Source organism: Emiliania huxleyi, assembly GCF_000372725.1.
Source record: "Emiliania huxleyi CCMP1516 unplaced genomic scaffold EMIHUscaffold_241, whole genome shotgun sequence".
NCBI classification, from domain to species: Eukaryota; Haptophyta; order Isochrysidales; family Noelaerhabdaceae; genus Emiliania; species Emiliania huxleyi.
In genome coordinates, this window is record NW_005200241.1 from 164,325 (window position 1) to 184,517 (window position 20,193).

At 64.3% G+C, this 20,193-nt stretch overlaps 3 protein-coding genes across 3 annotated transcripts; 1 reads left to right on the forward strand and 2 right to left on the reverse strand.

The window, feature by feature from the left end:
- Positions 1–164: 164 nt before the first annotated feature.
- On the forward strand, positions 165–1,744 carry EMIHUDRAFT_115124 (hypothetical protein; the record flags this gene model as incomplete). The annotated part of the gene is made up of 2 exons (XM_005778638.1): positions 165–251; positions 1,310–1,744. The coding sequence occupies 2 exons, from the start codon at positions 165–167 to the stop codon at positions 1,742–1,744; spliced, it is 522 nt and encodes a 173-aa protein (XP_005778695.1).
- Positions 1,745–12,361: 10,617 nt separating this feature from the next.
- EMIHUDRAFT_236875 (hypothetical protein) lies at positions 12,362–13,274 on the reverse strand (the record flags this gene model as incomplete). Its single annotated transcript, XM_005778639.1, has 4 exons — positions 12,362–12,649; positions 12,785–12,862; positions 12,892–13,051; positions 13,216–13,274. The coding sequence occupies 4 exons, from the start codon at positions 13,272–13,274 to the stop codon at positions 12,362–12,364; spliced, it is 585 nt and encodes a 194-aa protein (XP_005778696.1).
- Positions 13,275–14,048: 774 nt separating this feature from the next.
- Positions 14,049–16,077, reverse strand: EMIHUDRAFT_457380 (hypothetical protein; the record flags this gene model as incomplete). The annotated part of the gene is made up of 6 exons (XM_005778640.1): positions 14,049–14,073; positions 14,142–14,180; positions 14,405–14,497; positions 14,710–14,753; positions 15,658–15,762; positions 15,868–16,077. 6 exons carry the CDS (start codon positions 16,075–16,077, stop codon positions 14,049–14,051), a joined length of 516 nt encoding a protein of 171 aa, XP_005778697.1.
- Positions 16,078–20,193: the final 4,116 nt, after the last annotated feature.

Genomic DNA, 20,193 nt, shown 5'->3' on the forward strand with positions numbered 1-20,193 from the left:
GGGTGCGGTGCGTCCCACTACCATCTCGTCTGAGTTTGACGGCTGTACGTACTTTGCTTGGCGACGTGTACTCTCGGGTGAGCTCGGGTGAGCTCGGGTCATCTCGGGTAATCTCGGGCCATCTCGCCGTGAGCTGCTGGCCGGACTCAAACTCGCAGAGGCAGATGGCGCACTCGGAGCGCGCGCTCGAGTCGGCCGCCGCGCCACTGAGCTCGAAGGGGAAGGAGCGCAGCTGCGAGATCTCGGCGGCGGTGAGCCGAGGCACCTGATGGCAGCGCACACGGCAGTGCGGTCGCAGCGTGACTGTCATCGCCTCGTGTGCACTGCCACTGCTGCGTCGGCTCCAATCGCCGTCCACACGTAGGCGGTGTCTCGCTGTGTTCCTCTGTGCTAGCTCGTCTGTGAGACTGGCCGACGGACCACGGCCGCATCCGCCGGCTCCGAGCGAGAGCGTCGCTCGTCGAGCCGCCGGAAGTAGTCCTCGAGGTCGTCGCGCACGGCGGGTGGCGGGTGGCGAGGCGGCAGCGGCGCGTCGTCGTCGTCCGAAGAGGAGGAGGAGCCGATGTGGTCGAAACGGGAGTAGTCCATGGCAACGGCCCGACAGCCGGCCCGACAGCAAAGGTGGATTCCTCGCCGTTTGTCGGTACGGCCGCATGCCTGCCTTTTTCGTGTGCCGTCCACCCGTCGCTGCTCAGGCCGGGGGAGGGGGGGAGACATCCTGTTCCTCGCGGAAGGGAAGTAGGCCCCTCCTTGCCCGGTGAGGAAGCAGGGCGGTGGTCGTGCCATCGTCGCTTCGAAGGCACACCTACGCGCCGCATTCGTCGCCGGCGCGCGACAGGCTCCCGTCGGCCGGACTGCCCTCGACGAGTGGGTGTCGCCAACCAAAGCGACACGCACTCGAGGGTAGTGCCGACGGGACGCGGCTCGAGGGCGACTCTCGCGAAGGCACGGCTGGCAACCGTGGCGCGGGGCTCGCGTTCGACAAGACCGGGATCGCTCTACCGGCAAACCTCTCGCTGACATGCGCGCACCAACGGATGGAACCCCCCAATGACCCACTCCCCCATCCCCCCCCGTGACCCAACGGATGGAACCCGGGCGACAGGGAGAATGTGGCCCTGAGTTATGTGTACGCCAACTCAGGGTGTGTGGCAGCCAGCTGGCTGTGTGTCTTGTGAGCCTGTTTGTGTCTGTGTGTCGTTCGTGCGTGTCGTCATCATCTGTCCCGCGTCCACCCATACCGCGTTGGTGTCCAGTCCGAGCCTGACTGTTGTTCATCTTTCTACATACATACATACTCTCTCTCGAGGTTCTCGAGGTGGATATCCTTTGGCCGTCCTTCTGGCCCGCGGGGCAGACCGCATTCGCCCACGCAGCCAACGGCACCGGCGACCTGTCCGCTGTAGGGCGTGAGGCCGCCGTGATCTTCGAGAAGTCGCACACTATCGTCAACAACAGGCAGATGCCGCCGACGACGCTGTTTGCGAACCTCGTCGTCGCGTCGTTCAACGCCGTCGGTAACTTTGGTGCGGCGGCCTGTGCGCTCAGCAAAAGCAATGGGCGGGCGTTTTTGGTTGCGGGCGACAGTGGCCTTGTGGACGTCATGGGCTTCGTGATGAACAACGAGCGGAACGGCGACACCCACCTCTGGGCGAGTGCCATCGGCAGCCACGTGGCGCTCAGAATCCGAAGCGCCACGACCAATTACGCGCACAGCTTGGATGTTGATGTCCAGCTTGGATGATAAGGCGATGGCGAGAGCCGCGCGGTGCCGGCACGGGCTCAGCTGCTGCTGGCTATAGCGTTGAATTGCCATGCGCATTGCGCCATTATATTGCCGCCGCGCTTTGGTGGGCCGAGCTCGTGATCGCGTTGCTCGTCGAGGCACGCTGGTGCCCGAGGTCGATCTGCGGACGTGTCCACGTGGCAGCACGCAGGGGGCAGGGCACCAGGGATGCTCCAACACAGGGCCGTGCGACGAGACCTTTCGCGCCGTCCTTGCCGAGACAGGCTGGGAGGCACTCGACGTCTTTGCCCTCACCGACTCGCTTTGGGCGGCGGCCGGCGCTGTCTCTCACCTGGATAGAATGCCAGCAGAAAGCAGCAGACTCCATTTTCTATCTTCACGTCGTCGCACTCCGCCGTAAACGTAGCCATTGAAATGAAGCGTAGTGATGCCACCCCCACCAGGATACTGATCATTACTTCGTACACAGAGGATTTCCTAAAAAGTGTACCTCGCAATCGGACGCTCTGTGCTCTGTGGCCCGCTGTGCAAAGCAATAGCGGGCCGTCAGGACAGCTCTGGGCCTTCCCCACCCTCTACGTCAGTATCCCCGCAGCACTTGAACGACAGCCCCCCGCAAACCTGGAGCGCCGTGCAAAGCACTGGCGAGCCGTCAGCAGGGTCGCGGCAGACGCACAGCTCCCTCTATCCCCGCAGCACTACGACAGTGGTTCCGGCGCTCTGTGGCCCACCGTGCATGGCGCGGGCGCTGCAAAACAGAAGGTCCGGAGCAGTGCCCCTCGCCCCCAAACCAGTAGCAGCACGGCCCGCGCCCGCGCTAAGATCCCCGACGCAGGCTCAGGCATCGTCGGCTCGCGACGTTTGCGCGATGTACTAGGACTAGCCACGCATCGGCTAGGAGCGCGTGGGCGTCCAGAGCGTCAAGTGTTGAACGCCGACGATGCGAACATATACAAGACTCGGGGAGCTCGCCGGCGGTAGCACGGCAAGAACCCCATACTGTCGTCGAGAGCCTCAGATCTCCAACTTGCACACGGGATCAGCGTACGTGTCGGGGCTCGATGGTTTTTGACACTGCTGCATGATGTAGTAGTACCTACACGTCGTCGCACGGACGCAAGGCTCTTATCATGGTTAGGACACCGAGACCTTCTGAACTGTGTGAGGATGCGCGGTGCTAGGCGAACGTGCGGTGGTTAATGCGGCGGGTCCGCACAGCATCTAACCAGCTGCGCACAGCTGCATGTGGATGGACTCGACGCCGCTGAGGTCGAGGTCTTGGGCGAAACCGGTGGCCTGGTTGCTCACCGAGAGCGACCACGAGGCGTAGAGGGGCGGCGGGTTGAAGGGACTGACGGGATCCTTTGCAAACTCTGGCGGCGTGGCGAAGTACTCCTCGAGGCGGCCGTCCGCGAGCTTGGTGTTGCGGAGGCACCAAAAGAGGCCGTCCGCCGGGCAGGTGCCAGGCGGAAGAAACGGCTTGTTGTACTCGGAACAGAGCTGGTTGTACTTGCTGTTGAAGACGTCGACAGGCACGCCCGATCGGCCGCTCTTACACCCTTCATCCTCGCCAGGGAGATAGTCGACGTTTTCGAGCTGGACCACAAACGTGTAGGCAGAGTTGTCTGTGAAGCGCTCATTGTCGACCGTCGGTGCCGCAAACTCGACATCTGTAAATTGTGGCTCTCTGTCGATCAACTCGCGGTTTCGGAAGCGCTGCACAAAATTGCTGGAAGGCTGAAGCTGTGGGAGGACATACTGGCCCTGGCTGGCGGTGATTCGCGTGTCACTGCCTTCCCGGCGGTTTGGCTGTAGAGCCTCTACAACAAACTCTATAGCAAAATCGCGCTCTACATCGCTCTACAACGCACGCAGTTCGTCACGCGGAGGATGTTAGAGCTCTACAACTCTACAGCGCTCCAGCGAGCGCTCTACATCTCTACAGCTCTACAGCGCTCTACACTCTACATCCTCTACACCCTCCCTCAGCAACGCTCCGAGCCCCACCGCTGCACCTCCCTCCGAGCCGGCCAAGGCTATCTATCCATATCCATATCCAGCGCGTTCCTAGAGGTGAACGCTAGGGCCGTAGCACAGCCCGCCCGGCTTCCCTTGGACCACGATAGCAGTCCAGGGACCCAGCGAGCGGCAGCAGCGCGTCAAATTTGCATTTTCCGTTTTTGCGCTGACGGTTCTAGGGTGTCGTACAAGATGGACATGCAAATTTGTCGAAGCGCATGTCGGCGTAGCCCGGAGCGACGAAAGCCTCAGAGCTCCAACTTGCACTTGGGGTCAGGGAACTCGCCGCTCTCTCTCGTGTTGCACCGCTGCGCGATGTGATACCTACATGGTCGCACGGACGCACGGGCGCTTATCATGGTTAGGACGAGACCTTCTGAACTGTGATGATGCGGTGCTAGGCGTGCGCGGTGGTGATGCGGCGGGTGTCCACAAGCATCTACCCAGCTGCGCACAGCTGCATGTGGATGGACTCAACGCCGCTGAGGTCGAGGTCTTGGGCGTCGCCGGTGGCCTCGTTGCGCACCGAGAGCGACCACGAGGCGTAGAGGGGCGGCGGGTTGAAGGGACTGACGGGATCCTTTGCAAACTCTGGCGGCGTGGCGAAGTACTCCTCGAGGCGGCCGTCCGCGAGCTTGGTGTTGCGGAGGCACCACTCCGCCGGGCAGGTGCCTGGTGGGAGGTACTGCTGATTGTACTCGTCGCAAAGGAATGAGAACTTGTTGAAGACGTCGACACGCGGTTTCAGGCCTCTCTTGCAGGCCTCATCCTCGCCAGGGAAATAGTCGACATTTTCGAGCTGGACCACAAACTTTGACGGCGCCGCAAACTCCACATCCGTAAATCGCATTCCTCCGTCGACCAATTCGCGGTTTCGAAAGCGCTGCACAAAGTTGCTGGAAGGCTGAAGCTGCGGGAGGACATACTGGCCCTGGCGGGCGGTGATTCGCGTGTCGCCGGGGCTGTTGAAGTACACCAGCGCGCCGCGTAGAAAGAGGCCGCACGCGCCCGACATGTCCTCGGGGAAGGAATCCTGATCAAGACGGAATGTAAGCTTGCCGTACGTGTCAGAGTTGGGGTCCTTGAAGGCTTGCCAGGCGGCGCTCGTCGCGAACGGCGTCTTGGGGAAGTCGGTCCCATTGGCGGGCACCTCGGCCGTGGTAACCTCCTCGAGCCGGCAGCAGGCGAAGCCGGTGCCAGCCAGGTCCGCTTCTGCGCACGACGAGTCCCCCGTCAAGATGTAGCGCTGATTCTCCTCGGTGTCGTTGCACAGGACGACTTCATTCGATTTCACGTCGACGATGGCAGTCGTGGTGTTGAACTCGGTGATGTTGATCCGGAGCAAGCTGGTGATCTGTCTGTCCCAGAGCTCCTTTTGGACAGCGAGCTGCGCATCCGCCAGTTTCGTCGCCTTGAGCTTCTCGAGCGTGTCCTTCAAGTACTGCTCGGCTTCCATCGCTTGCTTCCCGTTCGGCTTGGAGGTGAAGGGCTCGACAAGCTGAGACCAACGACCGCCGCCCTCATAGCGGTCGCAGAGCTGCTTGATGTCGTTGCCGTCCTCCTTGGCGAGGCACTTGGTGTACTGCTCAGTCATCTGGTAGGCGAGCGCCTCGCAGACCAGCCGCATCGTGTCCTGAAGCGTCATGGCCAGCTGGGTGATTTGCATCGCAAGCAGCTGCTTCTGTCCCTCCATGTCGAGGATATTGCACTCGGACTCGTTCACCATACGCTCTACCGCCCCGCGTGACGCGTCGTTGGCGCGGCGCTGGACCGCGAGCATCGCCTGCTTTTGCATGACACTCACCATGACCTTGACCGCGGCCGCATAGTCTTTGCCATACTGCGCCTCGGCGACCGTGAGGTCGCGATAGTCGTTCGCGTAACGGGCCCCGTACGAGCCGCCAACTGATCCTGTAAGAAAGATGCTGACTGAGCTCTTCTTCTCGGCGGCTGCAGCCTCCCAGTAGCCATCTGACAGCTGAGAAACCTGGGCCATGAGGCTCTCCGTAGCATTGTCAAAGTCGGCTTGGCCGGGATTGGGGTAACTTCGATTGGTGGCGTCAATGATTTCGGCCGTCTTCCGCGATACGTCGGCCTCCCGTAGCATCTTGTTCAATTTCGGCCAGTTTTTGGCCGTGCCGCACACCGCCGGCCGGTAATTGATCGCCCAGCCCACGCCTGCACAGCCGAGCAGACCGCCCGCACCATTGATCACGCTTTGCGTTATCGTGGTAAAGAAAGCAAATTTCTGCACGAAAATCGAGTACTTTGAGCCGGTGAAGAGTGCGTCATCTGCGGCTTTAGCAGCCTTTCCCACTTTGGAGATCGTGGACACGAGCTCGAGGCCGCTCTTGAGGTCGTTTGCTTTGTCGGCAGCGCTGATAGCGCCCATGGGATTGACAAACATCTCCGCGAGCGAGAAGAGGGCGCCGATTATGCCGGAAATGAGCTGGGCTCTCATGAAGTCCTCGACCGCTGTCTGCAGTTCCTCCAGCTTTGCCTTCATCTTCACGCCCGTTGCGTTGAGGCCCTGCTGCACAATTTCGACGGCGTCGAAGGTCCAGTCAAGCTGCTTGGCGAGCTGCTTCTCAGTCTCGTCGATGATGCTGTTCTCGCCGGCAAGCTGCACGTCTGTGAGGTGATAGAGGTTCTGGAAGCCGGCAAGGATGGTGTTCATGTTGTCCTTTTGGATGTAATCGTCCACCAGCTCGTCAAACTGCTCCTTCTGCAGCCGAACACGCTCCACCATGGTGTTGAACGTCAGAGGAGGAAAGGCGCGCATGCGGGTGGTAGTGGAGTTGCCGAGCCCGTTTGCCCGGGCCTTTTGCTCATTGGCCTGCTGGAGGTATCGGCGGAAGAGACTCGCAGCCCCGCCGATGGTGGCGCCGACCGCGTTACCGCATTTGCTCCCGTCCTTGGCGCCGCGGCCGCACATCTTCAGGGAGCACGCGTTTTGAACTGGCCCAAAGGGCTTCTCACCAAGGTCACGAGCGCGATGCGAGTGGGGATGCGGGTGCGTGTGGCAGCACGGCACTTCCGGATGCTCCTTGCACACTTCGCAGATCATGTCGCGGGCCTCGCCGTGGATCGGCTTGGTGAAGTCGGCGGGCCGGAGTGCGATGTCCTCTCGGTGCAGGTGGTGGCCAGATGTGTTCAGATCCGTGGAGCACGTGACGTTGCACGCGGCCCGCACGTCTGCCCGGCCACACATTCCAAAACCGTGCGCCTGCTCGCAAGAGGGGTCGAAGCCCTGCCCGCATGGGTCGCGTGGTGGCAGCGGACCGAAGAGGAGCGAGCGCCGTCCATCTGCTGACTGGGTTGGAGCGAGCGCCTCGGCGAGGTCGTCAAGCTTCTTGGTCGCAGCGCTCAATTTGCGAATCTTCTCGTCCACCTCGATCCCGTCGTCCTTGAGCAGTTTGGTGAGTAGCCGCTGAGCGCTGTAGGAAAAGAGGAGCGCGTAGGAGCAGGGATCCATGGTCTCCTCGCCCTTGACGCACGGGCAGAGCGCAGACTTGCTGTCGCATCCGGGGTCCTCGAGGCACTCCACCTAATTCAAGATCTTCACGCGTAACAACATAGGCCCGTTGACGTGCAACCACGCGTTTGCGGATGTGCACCTTCCCGCTGAGGATCGCATCCCATTCAAAGTCGTCGCGCTCAAAGAGGAAAGCGCCGTTGCACGCCTGCTCGCACAGAGTGCCTCACTGAGCCGGGCGCACCCAGGGGAGAGGGCTACTTCACGTTGGGCCTTTTCGTCCCAGTCAAGGATCGCATCGACCGCCGTAGTCGTCGCGTGGTAGAAGTACTTCGGATCGCCGCCATCGTCTGCGTCGCAGAGGTAAGTTTCTGGGATGGACGGCCTGGCGGACTGCACTTTCCCGGACGGAGCTCTTGCGAAGAAGACAAGCGGCGGCTGGAGGCACTGCTCGTATATCGCCGCCGAGGGTGGCGGTCCGTCGCCGCCGCTCTCGTCCTCATCGAGGCGGAGTGCGAGCGGCGATTTTGCGGGAAACCAGCACGCCGATGTGTTCAGGATCGGGAAATCGGTGGGAGATGCCTCCGCGAGGAGTGCCTGGCAGGACCAGGTGCCGGGAGGGCACTTCAGGCTTTTCTCCATCGGCTCCGGGTCGTCGTTCCGGTACATTCCGTCGTCGACGACGGCGCACCTACCATTCGTCGCTAAAATAGATTACGTGTTTGAGCAGGATAAATGTGGGCATCCTAGTTGAACGCGCCCAACGTGCACTGGCGGCGTGTCATAGTAGAAGTAGCATCCGTAGCTGGATTTGGCCGACCTGGGGCTGCAGTCGCCCACCGGCGCCCCGCACACGTCGCATTTGTTGCATTCAGAGGTTTCCCCGCACGAGTAGCAGGTGCAGTCCCCACCAAGCGTCGTCGTCTTTGTCGCACAGTTGCAGTCGACCCCGTCGTCTGGCGAAGGAGGCGTGTCGTGTGGCCAGCAAAGCTCCCAGCCCGTGCCGCCTGAGTTCTTGTCAGAGTACCACGTGATGTCGCCGCCGCGCGCAAGGACGCCGTCTGGTCCATCGTTCCCGCAGTACTTCACCCCGTCGATCTCGAGGTAGTCGCACCCGCAACCGTTGCAACGCTCGGTGTCGAAAGAAGAGACCCGGAGAGGGAAAGTGCTCGGCACGTTGCGAATGGTGCACTTGGTGTACCCGTGGTAGTAGTGTGGCCACCTCGGCGAGGTCACGCAAGTTCCTGTGCGATCAGGGGGGTGGAATCGACTGACTGATAGCTCTATCAAATGGTCATGCTGTGTCGGCGAGCGAGCTCAAACGACCTGCTGGGTTGAGATTGCAAGGCCCATCCACCGTCACGGGAGGGGCGGGGTCCCCGCGAGACGGGATCGCTTCGGTGCCCGCAGGGCAGAGTTGACCAAGGAGGCCGTTGGAGCCGAGCTCCTTGATCTGGCAAGCGGACGCGGCCAAGAAGTTCTGCTTCGGCAGCTTGACAACTGTCGTCAGGTACCTACGACAAGGTGGACGTCGAGTCATGACCGCACGCAGAATTGCAACAGCGGTGGCGCTATCGCACTCTTGCATCATTTTGAACTCGTCGGAGCGGTCCCTTTCGCACTCAACGCACTGCGACTTTTCAGGGTCGCCGTGGCCGTCCCTCTGCTGCCAGTGGCCCTGCGACTTGCCACCCCCTGTCGCGCACTTCCCCAACTCGAGGAACGAGCAAGTGGGAGAGAAGTTCAACCCACACGGGGATTTGGCGTCACGATTGATGTCCCCGGAGCATGACGCGGCATCCGCGGCGCACGGGGCAAAATCACGATCAGCCGTGATCCAGTCGCAATTCCAGCCGTGGGCGGGATCCCAGAGGTTGCAGGTAGCCTGCTGCTGTATCAGGTTGGAAGAGGTCGTCCCACGCGTGAAGCAATGCTGTGCATGATGATACGCTTGCCCACCAACCTTCCTCCACGTGTCGCACTCCACGCACCGAGCGGTTTCTCGGTCAAAGCACTTGTCGAAATGTGGCGTCTCGTTGCACTTGTAGTTGCCGCAAACCCCTCCCTTCTTGGCGCATTCGGATTGTGTCTCGGCCGACATCGCACAGCCGTTGTCCTATATTCACACAAGTTGCGTCAAGAAGAAGCAGAACAATTGCTGTGTGTGAATGGCTGGAGTGACCTTGCAGGTCCAGCCTTCTGCCTGCAGGCTCTCGATGTTAAAGCATCGGTCATTGGGAAACACTTCCCAGCAGCCGCGCGGGTCAGGCGGGAGGGGCTTGTTCATCTCGGTAAGCCACGACGGAACGCCGGTCGAGTAGCAGTCCACCACTGCAATGGACGCCGGCTCCACTGGCGGCGGCGGCTTGGGAGCCATGCCCGGCGGGAGCGGCGGCGGCGGCGGAGGCAGCACGTAGTCGCAACACTTGAGCATTTCGATGTTCGACAGGCTGTTGCCGTGGCTGCGAAACATGCCCGTCATCACCTAAAGGCACCCCCGAGACCCATTATTGTGTGAAGGTGAGGGAGGAGTTCGCTAGGCAAGGGCGGCGTCATGCCTTGTCGCCGGGGCATCTCCACCACCCTTCCGAATCGAACGGGCCCGGATCCCACTTTGACTCGCAGTTGATCAGGGAGCCATCGCCTGGGACACATGAAGAGACGAGAATTATAGAGTGGACGGCTGGGTCAGTGTCAGGGATGTTGCCACCGCCTTTGCAGCAGGACAGTCCCTCGATGCAGTAAAGTTCCTCGCAATCGCTGCGCCTGAGGCCCACCATGTAGTGGTCGACTTGGCACTCAGCCCAGCCTTGGCTGTCGAAAGAGATCCCGATGTCTTTCTCTTGGCACGTCTCGAACAGCGGGTTGTCGACCTTGCAGCACTCGGCCTCTTCGAGGTTGAAGAGGCTGGTGCCTCCCGACCGGTACCTGGGAGGCGTCAGTGAGTCGGCTTGGGAAAATTGAGGCGTCAGTGAGTCGGCTTGGGAACGCTCGGGTGGAGTACCGGCCATCTACACAAGGCACATTCCCGTCATGGCGCAGCCTTGCTCGCACTTACTCCAGCCTGCGCGGTCAAAGGAACCCCACCAGTCTCCACCGCAGACGCCGTGGCCGCACTCCCTGCCGTGGGCGAGCGAAGCCAGCAGCATGACGAGAAAGCGCGACAGCATCGCGTTCCCTGCGCCAGAGGCGACTCGCGCCGTGGACGGGTCAAAGCACTCACCTGCGAGCGGACAGCAAGGAGCGTGGACACAGGGAGGTCGAGCGGGCGAGAGAGGACTTGCGAGTGTCGAGCGTGTCCAACGAGCAGGTAACGGGTGCTCCTGCTGCGCCGGTGCGCGCATCTTCCGCCGCCCGGCGGTGAGGCAATACCAACGAGTGCCCGCAAGCGCCGGCAGCTCGCAACGAGCGGTGTGGAGAGAGGGTGGGCGGTGGCAGGCTGACCTTCTCGAGCAGCTGCCCTTCCAGGCTGTACCCCTTCCAAGCTGTACCCCTTCCAAGCTGTACCCCTTCCAAGCTGTACCCCTTCCAAGCTGTACCCCTTCCAGGTAAATAAATAAAGAAATTTTACAACAAAACTCTCTCGCACACGCACGATTCACACAACAGGCAAAGCGCGGACGACGGCTTCTAATAAAGAAACTGCAGTCGGAAATCCAAAATCCAAATCGCAAACATAGAAACCCAAACACACACAAGAAATCACGACTCTCACAGTGATTTAAAGAAACTTGGAGAAGTCTGTGATCTGTGATCTGTAAGGGTCCGCCCGCAGGCGCATTTTGAATACCGAGGTGGTGCCCGGTGCCCGGTGCCGAACCTGTCGGACCTTAAGACAGCATTGTAGATCCCTGGGCGAGGGTGGTGGCTCGCGGAGCCGAGCCACGCGTCACGCAGTAGCCCTGAGGTGCCCTGAGCACACATGCGAGCGCCCATGGAAGAACTCGGGGACGCGCCACCAGCCCGACAGCAGCACAGACCGTACACAGCCGTGCAGCCTCTTTCTTGCGCCCCATGAGGGTATAACAAAAATGCAAAGACATGCACATATGAGATATGAGTGTGGTGCATGCACATGTGCATGCACATGTGAGTCATGGGCTGGTCATGGGTCTCTCTCTCTCAACCCTCCGTCCCTCCCGCCCCACCTCTGCGGACCCCTCTCTAGCACCGGCGGCTGTGCTACTACAAATGAAGCTACCAGCTGGCCTTCTGGGGCCCTACAGTCATATGCCTACGGCGTCTGGGTGGGGGTGGCCGCCGCCGTCTATGCCGCGCTGCCGCCGCCGCCGCACCTGCGCCTGCGCCGCCATCTGCGCTCCCCGCAGGCGGACCCCTTCTGGCAGAGTAGAGACTAGAGTATGTGTAGTAGAGTCCTGCTGGTCTCCTCTTGATAATGTCATAAGTGTGGATAGTGTGTCAGAGCCTGACTGCACCCCGACAGCACCAACCGACAGCACCTGACAGCTCCGGCGTCTCTGACAGCAGCAGCAGCCCGACAGCTCTGACAGCTCCGACAGCGTCTGACCTGCGTCTGACAGCAACACCCGACAGCTCCGACAGCACCCGACAGCTACGGAGCCCCTCTGATGTCAGACAAGCACCCGACAGCTCCCGACAGCACTGACAGCACCTGACAGCTGGTCTGACAGAGGCACCTGACAGTGCCTGACAGTGCCTGACAGCCAGCTGAGACAGATCACGCCTGACAGCACCTGACAGCCTGACAGCCAGGGCTCAGCGTCTCGCCCTGGCCCCTGGTCTCGCCCTGCGGCTGCGCGTTTGCTCCAACTCTCCCCCGTCGTCTGCCTTGCGTCGTCTGGCGACGAATCTCCGCCTCCATATACACCATAGTCGTTAGTCGGAGAGGGGGTTCGTGCGGTCGCCGCCCACCGGCCCAGCGCCCTCCGGCGTCCGCTCGTGCCTCTTCCAAACGTTCCCTCGCGGCGGCCGACGATGCCGTCTGCTCCGACTTCCCCTTCCCTGGGAGACCTCGCGAGACCAGAGGCATCCGATTTTTCCATTAGCTGCGCGAACTCACCCGAGGAACGGATCGTCCGACCAAAGACCCGGTGGCCCGCTCCCCCCGCCTCGCCGCCTTCTCTCGCGAGAACCCGCCCTCAGCCTACCCTTGGCGGCGGCAGGGTATCGCGCGAGAGCCCCAGTGGCGCCGCGTCGGAAGGCACCGCCGGCGGGGGGTAGGCCTTCTCCGGCTCGCGCCGCCACAAGTAGCCGCACTCCAGCAGCCACTCGAGCCCGACGACGGCCTTGCCGCGCGAGGCGGCCCAGCGCGCCTTGTCGGTCCCCGCGGCGCCGGCCACCACGTGAGTCACCGCGTCGGTGGCGGTGGCCGAGACGGCCGCGCCGAGCTCGACGGCGAGCCGCCACGCGTAGTGGCGCTCGGCCGTCTCCCCGAGCGGGATCACGCGCGTGAAGAGCACGACCACGCCGGCCAGCACTCGCCGCCGCACCGCCGCCACCGCCGCGTCGACGCCCGGCCGCGCCGCCGCGCCGCCCGGCGGGGCGGCGGCGCGGCGGTCGACCCGCTCAAAGTAGGCGGCGTGGATCGCCGTCAGCGCGCGCTGCAGCGCCGCGAGCTGCCCGCGCTCCGCAGACTCGTCCTGCAAAAGAAGCACGCCAAAACTCACACGAAATACGTCGGCCAGAACTGCCCGCGCTCCGCAGACGCGTCCTTGCCGCGGGAGAGCAGCCCTCGCGGCGGCCCCCGCGATCGGTCGGTGTTGCGGTCGCGGGCGGCGGACGCGTCGAAAAAGTGGTAGCGCCGCGGGACGAGCAGCTGCGGCGCGTGCCTACAAAAAGAAACGCAGCGCTCAAAAGAAACCGCTGCGACAAAGAAGAAGTGCGCGGGGGAGGGAGGGAGGGAGGGAGGGAGGGAGGGAGGGAGGGAGGGGGGGAGGGAGGGAGGGAGGGGGGGAGGGGGGGAGGGAGGGAGGGAGGCGCGTGCTTCGGCCACACTGCGGCCGAATCGTCCACGATGAGGATGGTGTCTTCGGCGCCTAGAGCTCCCCACATCTCCCCATATCTCCCGCTATACCTCCCCACAGGGGGGCCGTCTCGCGCTATCTCTCCCCACATCTCCCCACATCTCCCGCTATCTCGCGCAAGGAGGGTGGCACGCCAGCCGGCCACTCGGCGCTGCCTGCCCGACCACTCGGTCTCTGCCCGCCGGCCGTCCTCTCGACTACGCTGCCCGCGGCGTGCGGTCTGGGCGGAGGGGGGGGGGGGAAGGGGGGGGGGGGGAAAGGGGCCCGTGTTTCTGTGTATTTCTTTTTGCGCCTTTTCGGCGCCGAGCACGATGTCGAGCCCCTTCTGCCCGCCTCGCGAGGTCGCGTCTTCGGCCGCGATGACGCGGTCCTAGGGACGGGGAGACTGCTTTCTCGGAGATTGTCTCTCGCGAGGCCGCGTCTTTGGCCGCGATGCCGCGCTCCTTGCCGCGCAAGCCGAGCGACCTGGAGGAGGGCGGCGGGCCGCCAACGTCGGCCAGTGCGTCCGTGGGTGGCGCACACGTCCGTAGCAAGGGGTCATCTCTCCCCAGATCTCCCCCGATCTCCCCCCAGATCTCCCCCCTAGCAAGGGCGACGGGGCGCACGCGCACTCGCGGAGCACACGCGCGGGGGCATGACACGCGAGGCGGTGTGTGTGGCACCTCGGGGAGAGGCATCCCCACCACGTCAAGCGGGAAGCCGGTCTCGAGCAGTGTCGCGTGAGCGTCGCGGGAGAGGTGGTGGGAGAGAGGGGGTGGTGAGGCAAAGCGTCGCCACACACACACACACGAGGCAGGTGGGGCTACGGCCAGGCTAGTCCCTCCCGACTCCACGCGCAGGCGGGCGGGTGAGCACACGGCGGGGGCAGGATTCGGGGACTGGGTGGGTAGGGCACCCGTCGGCGTCGAGCAGCTCCACCACCTCGGCCGCATACCTGCGCGCAGGCAGGCGGGTGGGTGTTAGCTCACTCGCTCACACTGTCTGGGCAGAGACAAGGAGTGCCGCCGCACACACGAACACACACACACAGAGAGAGAGAGGGACGCGTGCGCGCGTTGGGCATCAGAGAGCCACGAGGTGTCCGTTGTTGTTTGGCTCGCGCCAGCACCCGCGAGCGATTAGGCCACTGGGGGGGCGGGGGCGGGGGGGGGGGCATACCTGCGCGCCCCCATCGTGTAGACGTACAGCTCGAACCGCTGCACCAGCTGCCGCAAGAAGGGGTGCAGGCCGGGCCGCAGCTTTGTCCAGAGCCTGAGGGCGAGGAGCGGCGCGGGTGTGTCGAGACCTCAGACTGCGGACAAGGACGGTGTCGTGCAGCGTAGCTCCGAGCGGCGCGCGAGTGCGGCGGAGAAGAGTGCAGCCGCTGCAGCCGGACCACGGTGTCGAGAGCAGTGGAGTGTGTGTCCGCTCGAGCGCGAGTTGGAGGACACGAGCGCGTGCTCCCCTTCTCTAGGGGGGACTACCCGAGTCGGGGAAGCCAGTGCAGCGACGGCGAGCCGCCCACACCCTTGGCGTGGAGGACGTCGTTGTTGGCGCTCTGCCCCTCCGCCCCAGCCCCCGCCGCCACCGCCCCCGCCGCCACCGCCTCCGCCGCCACCGCCTCCGCCGCCACCGCCTCCGCCGCCACCGCCTCCGCCGCCGCACCTGGCGACCCTGCCGCCGCCGCCGCCGCCGCCGCCGCCGCCCCTGCCGCCGCCGCCTCCCCTGTCGCCTCCGCCTCCTCTGCCGGCCCCCCTGCCGCCTCGGCCGCCGCCTTCCCCGCCGCCTCTTGCACCGCCTCCTCCTCCGACCCTGCCCCCTCCTCCTCCTCCTCCTCCTCTTCTATCAGGTCCTCCTCCGAGATCGCCTCCGAGGTCGCACCGCCGCCACTGCCGCTGCTGCCGCCGCCGCCGCTACAACCGCCGCCGCCAGCGCTGCCGCCACCACCGCCGCCTCCCGTTGGCGGCTTCTCTGCTGGCGGCGGCTTGGTCCAGATCGGGACGTTTGCGGCGGCGGCGACGGCGTCGGCTTGCTCAGTCGAGAGCTCCTGCGGCGAGGATGGCGGAGATGTGGCCGGGGGTGAGGCCGAGGCGGCTGAGATATGGCCGAGGTACGGCCGAGGTATGGCCGAGGTACGGCCGAGGTATGGCCGAGGCATGGCCGGGACAGGTTAAGCAGTGCGGACCTAGCGGAGGAGTGGCTAGGTCGAGAGGAGAAGAGAAGCTGAGGGGAGCTGAGACGAGCTGAGACGAGCCGAGAAGAGTCGAGTCTAGCCGAGTCTAGCCGAGCCGAGCCGAGATGCGCCGAGGTGCAGTGAGCTCCTGCAGTGTCGCCGAGTTGAGCAGCGTGTGGTCGAGGTCGAGGACGAGGACGAGCCTAGAAGGTTCCTAGAAGGTTCCTAGAAGGTTCCTAGAGTCTGCGAGCTCGAGGACAAGGACGAGCTTGCGCGAGGCGAGCAGCGCGGCGCGCTCCTCGTCCTTGAGCCTGCGCACCTCCACCGCCGACAGCTGCACCCCGTCGTACGTCCCGTACGAGAACTGCACGAGCGACCCGCGCCGCCGCCGCTCTTCGCGCGCCGCCGCGCCGCCGCCGCCGCCGCCGCCGCCGCCGCCGCCGCCGCCCTCGGCGACGCTGCCCGTCACGATGTTCATGCCCCAGAGGTACCCAACCTCCTCCTCCCCGTCCTCGGCGTCCGCCGCCCACGCCCTCTCCCACTCGTCCTCTTCGTCGGCCTCGACTGCTGCTGCGGCCGCAGCCGGCGCAGGAGCCGCCGGCAGGGCGCCGAGCGAGACGCCGGCCGCACCGGGACGGTGCGGACGGCGGACAGCTCGGCGCTTCGGCCCGGGCTGCATATGCGCGTCGGTGCGTTGTCGGACTGAGCCGCGCTTGGCAGACCGCGAGAGCGGCACGCCTTTCGAATTCCGCGGTTTTCTTTTGTGCTTCGTCTCTTTTCCTTCTCGAGGTTCTCGAGGTGGATATCCTTTGGCCGCGTTGGGTAGCGAGGATTGGTGTAACCCGAGCCACGGAGGCGTGTTTTCTGACGGCCGACCGTCAGTGCACGGAGTTGCCCTAGGAGTTGCCCCTTCTCCGACTGCCCCGGCTAGTTCCCGAGTTTCGCGGGAGTGACCCCATGCGTCAAACCCGAGACCTAGCGCGGGTGGGTTGGAGGGGCCTCGGAAAGGCGCGCAAGCACGCCCTACGTCTTCCCCTCCTCCCCATCGGGCCGCATGAGCGGCCACGCCTCGCAGATTCGTTTCCGCGCCTGGGTCAGGCGCGCGGGGCATCCCCCGGGTCGCTCGACCAGCGATCCGAAGAGTGGCCGCTATGCGAGGGAAAGAGCGGGGCCCTCGACGCCTCAGTCCGGCCCTCCGAGGGGGGAAGGGAAGTGCGGGGTCCCCACGGGCGCCTCAGTTCGGCCCTCCCGAGGGGGGGAGGGGAGCAAGGGGGTGGGGGGATCGGGGCGGTGGGGAGGGGTCTCGGATTTCATGTGGCTAAGACTTGCCTTTCGGGGAGGGGCCTCGGTACAAGCGAGGCAAGCTCAGCTCGACGTCTTCCCCTCCTCCCTCGAGGCAGCGAGTAGGCCGCGAGAGGAGGTCTCGAGCGCCTATATGAAGGTATGTGAGATGGTGATGGGAATGGGTGGTCGGTCGGGCGGGCGGGCGGGCGGGCGGGCGGGCGGGCGGGCAAGCAAGCGGGGAGCGGCGGGCGGGCGGGGCGGAGCGGGCGGGCAGGGTTATCGGGGGAATCGTGTCCACAATCAGCGGCAGCGGAGCAGCAGCCGCAGCAGCAGCTGCTGCAGCAGCAAGCAGCAGCCAGATTGCTGCCGTTGTCTGCGCCGCGATCCGCCGCCGCGCCGCCGCGCCGCCGCCGCCTGCGCTCGCCGCCGCCTCGTAGACGACTCCTCTCGCGCTCGGAGGGCCGCGCGGCGGGCCGCGAGGTTGTGGTCAGAGAGCAGCAGGGTTGAGATCCACAAAATCGGCCAAATTTGAGGTTGCTCGAGAGAGCCTGGAATTGGTCCCGCGCCGTTGCCCCGGTGCCGGCGCATCACGTCTCAGCCGCGATGGGCCGGTTCCGCCGCGCAGTCGAGCAGCAGGAGCTCGGAGGCAACTTTGTCGACAAACTGGTCGAGCCAAAAATCGGCGAGGAAACGGCACCGGCGGCACGCCGGGACGAATCCGGACTGATCACATTGTTCGGCACCGCGGCGGCGAGCCGCCGCGAGCCCACAGGAGAGCTGGGCGCCGCGGCACCAGACCGCGCCGCCAGCGGGGCGAGAGCAGCCGACCGGCCGTGACATGGCAGTTAGACGAGTTTGCTTTTTACTTTTTCTTCTACCTCCTTCTGCATCACACTCCTCTCCTTAAAATCCCTGTGTGGCGGCGGCGTGCCGTCCTCCCATCCCTCGCTTGATTTCTCTTTTTTATTTTATTGCCCGGCCGCGCGCAGCGCTAATCGGGCAAAACAAATATCTCTCCAATATCTCTCTAATCGGGCGTCCTTTGCTCCTCCGCGAGCTGCTCTAGGGGCGCAAAATATACGCAGAAGATGCGGTCGAAGATGCAGTCGAGCCTTTCGAATGGCGCGCAGCGCTTGCCCGGCCGCGCGCAGCGCTAATCGGGCGTCAGCATGCCCTAACACTAAGTCGAGCAGCTCCCGCTCGGTGTTGCCGAAGGCGACAAAAGCCCCCTTCCAGCCGAGCCGATCGCCACCCTTGCACGCAAGCGAGCTCGTCAGTTTCAAGTCGCCAACGAGGCGCACATGCCCTTTGCCGATGTTCGCCGCCGCCACGTCAGGTTGTTTTGGGTTACTGTAACTGAGGTGTGCAGTCGGCTCCATCTCGATGAGCATGCCCCACGCCGAGCGAAGGGTCTTGACGAGTCGTTTGAGCAGGTATTTGTGTCGTGTTGCGTGCTTCGCACGCGGGTTGACCATTGCGGCATCGCCGAGTTCTTCGTGCGGCTTGCCGTTTGGCGCCTTCTTGCCCGCCTCCACCGCCTGGCAGGCAACATCGAGCGGGAGGCCGAGGCGGCGCTGAACTGTCATGCGCATCGCCCACGTCTCCATCTTCATATCATCCCGCATGGGGATCGCATTCAGGAAGGCGCCAGCCCCCTCCTGGCTGACTGCGACGAACCGAATCGCCTCGCGCCAGCACTTGTGGTTCTTGCACCTGCCAGTCTTGTAGCGGCCGCCCTGCCGGGATGCCTCGCTGACGAAGGCGTCGGCGAGGGCGAGCCAGTTGCGATGGTGTACGCCGACGGTGTACCGCCGCTGCGCCTGCTGTAAGAACTCGCTGGTAGACGAGAACTCCGAAAGATCCAGCAGCTCCGCCGCCGGCGTAAGTTTGGGCGGGTGGTAGCGGCGCCGTGGCACCGCCTTGGTCTCCTTGAAGGGCCCGACGACGTCTTGGTATAGCGTGCGCCCGTCCCACTCGCGCCACGTCTTGCCGACCTCGTCGCGCAGGGCGCGGAGGCGTTTGTGAGCCTCCCGAAGCTCGTCGAAGCGCTCTCCCGGCGCGAGGGCCACGTCGAGGTCGCGGAATGGCTCGTGCAGCTCACGTATCGGCCGCGTGACGAGGGCCCACGTGCCGACCCACGCCGCCTCACGGATGTCCATGGCACTGGTCAGGCCCATACCGCCCATCCTGACCGGAAGTCGGGCCTGCTGAACAGCGACCCGCCACCGTGGGCTGTTGCGTCCGACCCGCGCGCCACCCACGAGGGTGTAGAGCGCCTCCTCCATCAGGCGGTCGTGCTCGCGCGCGGCGTCCTGGGTCACCGACGGCGGCATAGTGCGAAGGAAGAAGGTGAGCGTGGTGTTGCTGCAGAAGCGGAGGAGCACCTGGGCGAGCTGCTGCGCGGTGTGGATCGTTTTGGTGTCGCGCAGCGCCATGATGCCCGAGAGCGGCTCCAGCGCCTTGCGGACGCGCTTGACGAGTTTGTCACGGCACCACGCCTTGTCCCCGAGGTACGCCCCGAGCACGCGAATACCGCGAAGGACGCCGTCTGCGGAGTCCGGCGTGCCCTTGACATCCGTGTGGTCGCGCACCGCGTCGAGCGAGCGCGGGTCGGGGGCCCACATGCACCGCTTGGACTTGTTGCTCTCGACGCCACTCCAGAGTTGAGCAAGGTCGTCGCCCTCGAGCATCGTCTCGAGAGCCGCCCTCGGCGCGTCCGCGACGTAGGTGTCATCAAGGTGGGGCTCCAACCACCCTCTGGTTTCCCTGGGGCCAATACGAGCCCCTCATGTCTACCCTCTCCTACTTTGTTGTTGTTACTTCATAGGACACAGGCGAAGAGAAAAGTTTTTTCGGGGGCAAAAAGACGACCAGGTACGCGCAAATTAGGGCGGACGGGTTGCGCACCTGCATCTCGAGCAGGGTCCAATGATAGCCGACGGCGAAGAGGAAGGGCCCGAGAGGATCGCCCTGCGCGCAGCCCTCGGTCGACATGAAGGTGTCGCCCGAGCTGCACCGCGCCTCTGCGTTGAAGAGAAAGAGGCGGCGCTGCTCGCTATACCACAGCGCGACGGTCGGGATGAGCTCCGGGAACCACCGCCGCAGGCCCGCAAAGATGGCCTTGCGAGAGATGCAGTTGAAGCCGTTGCGCTTGTCGTCCGAGGCGATCGCGTGGCCGGGGTTGCGCCGCAGATGCTCCTGCAGCAGCTGAATCGCCACCTCGGCTCCGCCAGCGAGTCCCACGCCGACCTGCAGGGGGATGTTGCACGCCATGACGCGCGCCTCCGCCTCCTCCGCCGACATGCCGAGCCCGCCGTCCTCGGTGGGGCGGAGGCAGATCTCGCGCATGCCGTCGCGGACCGTGCGTCTCATGTCAGGCGTGCCGCCGGTGAAGAGGTCGCACATGTCGGCGCTGCGATGCTTCATGAGCACGCGGTTGGCGAGGCGGCGGATCGCGGCGGGAATGCCGATGGGACGGGTGCCGGTGAGGTTGCCGTCGTCGTCTCTCTTC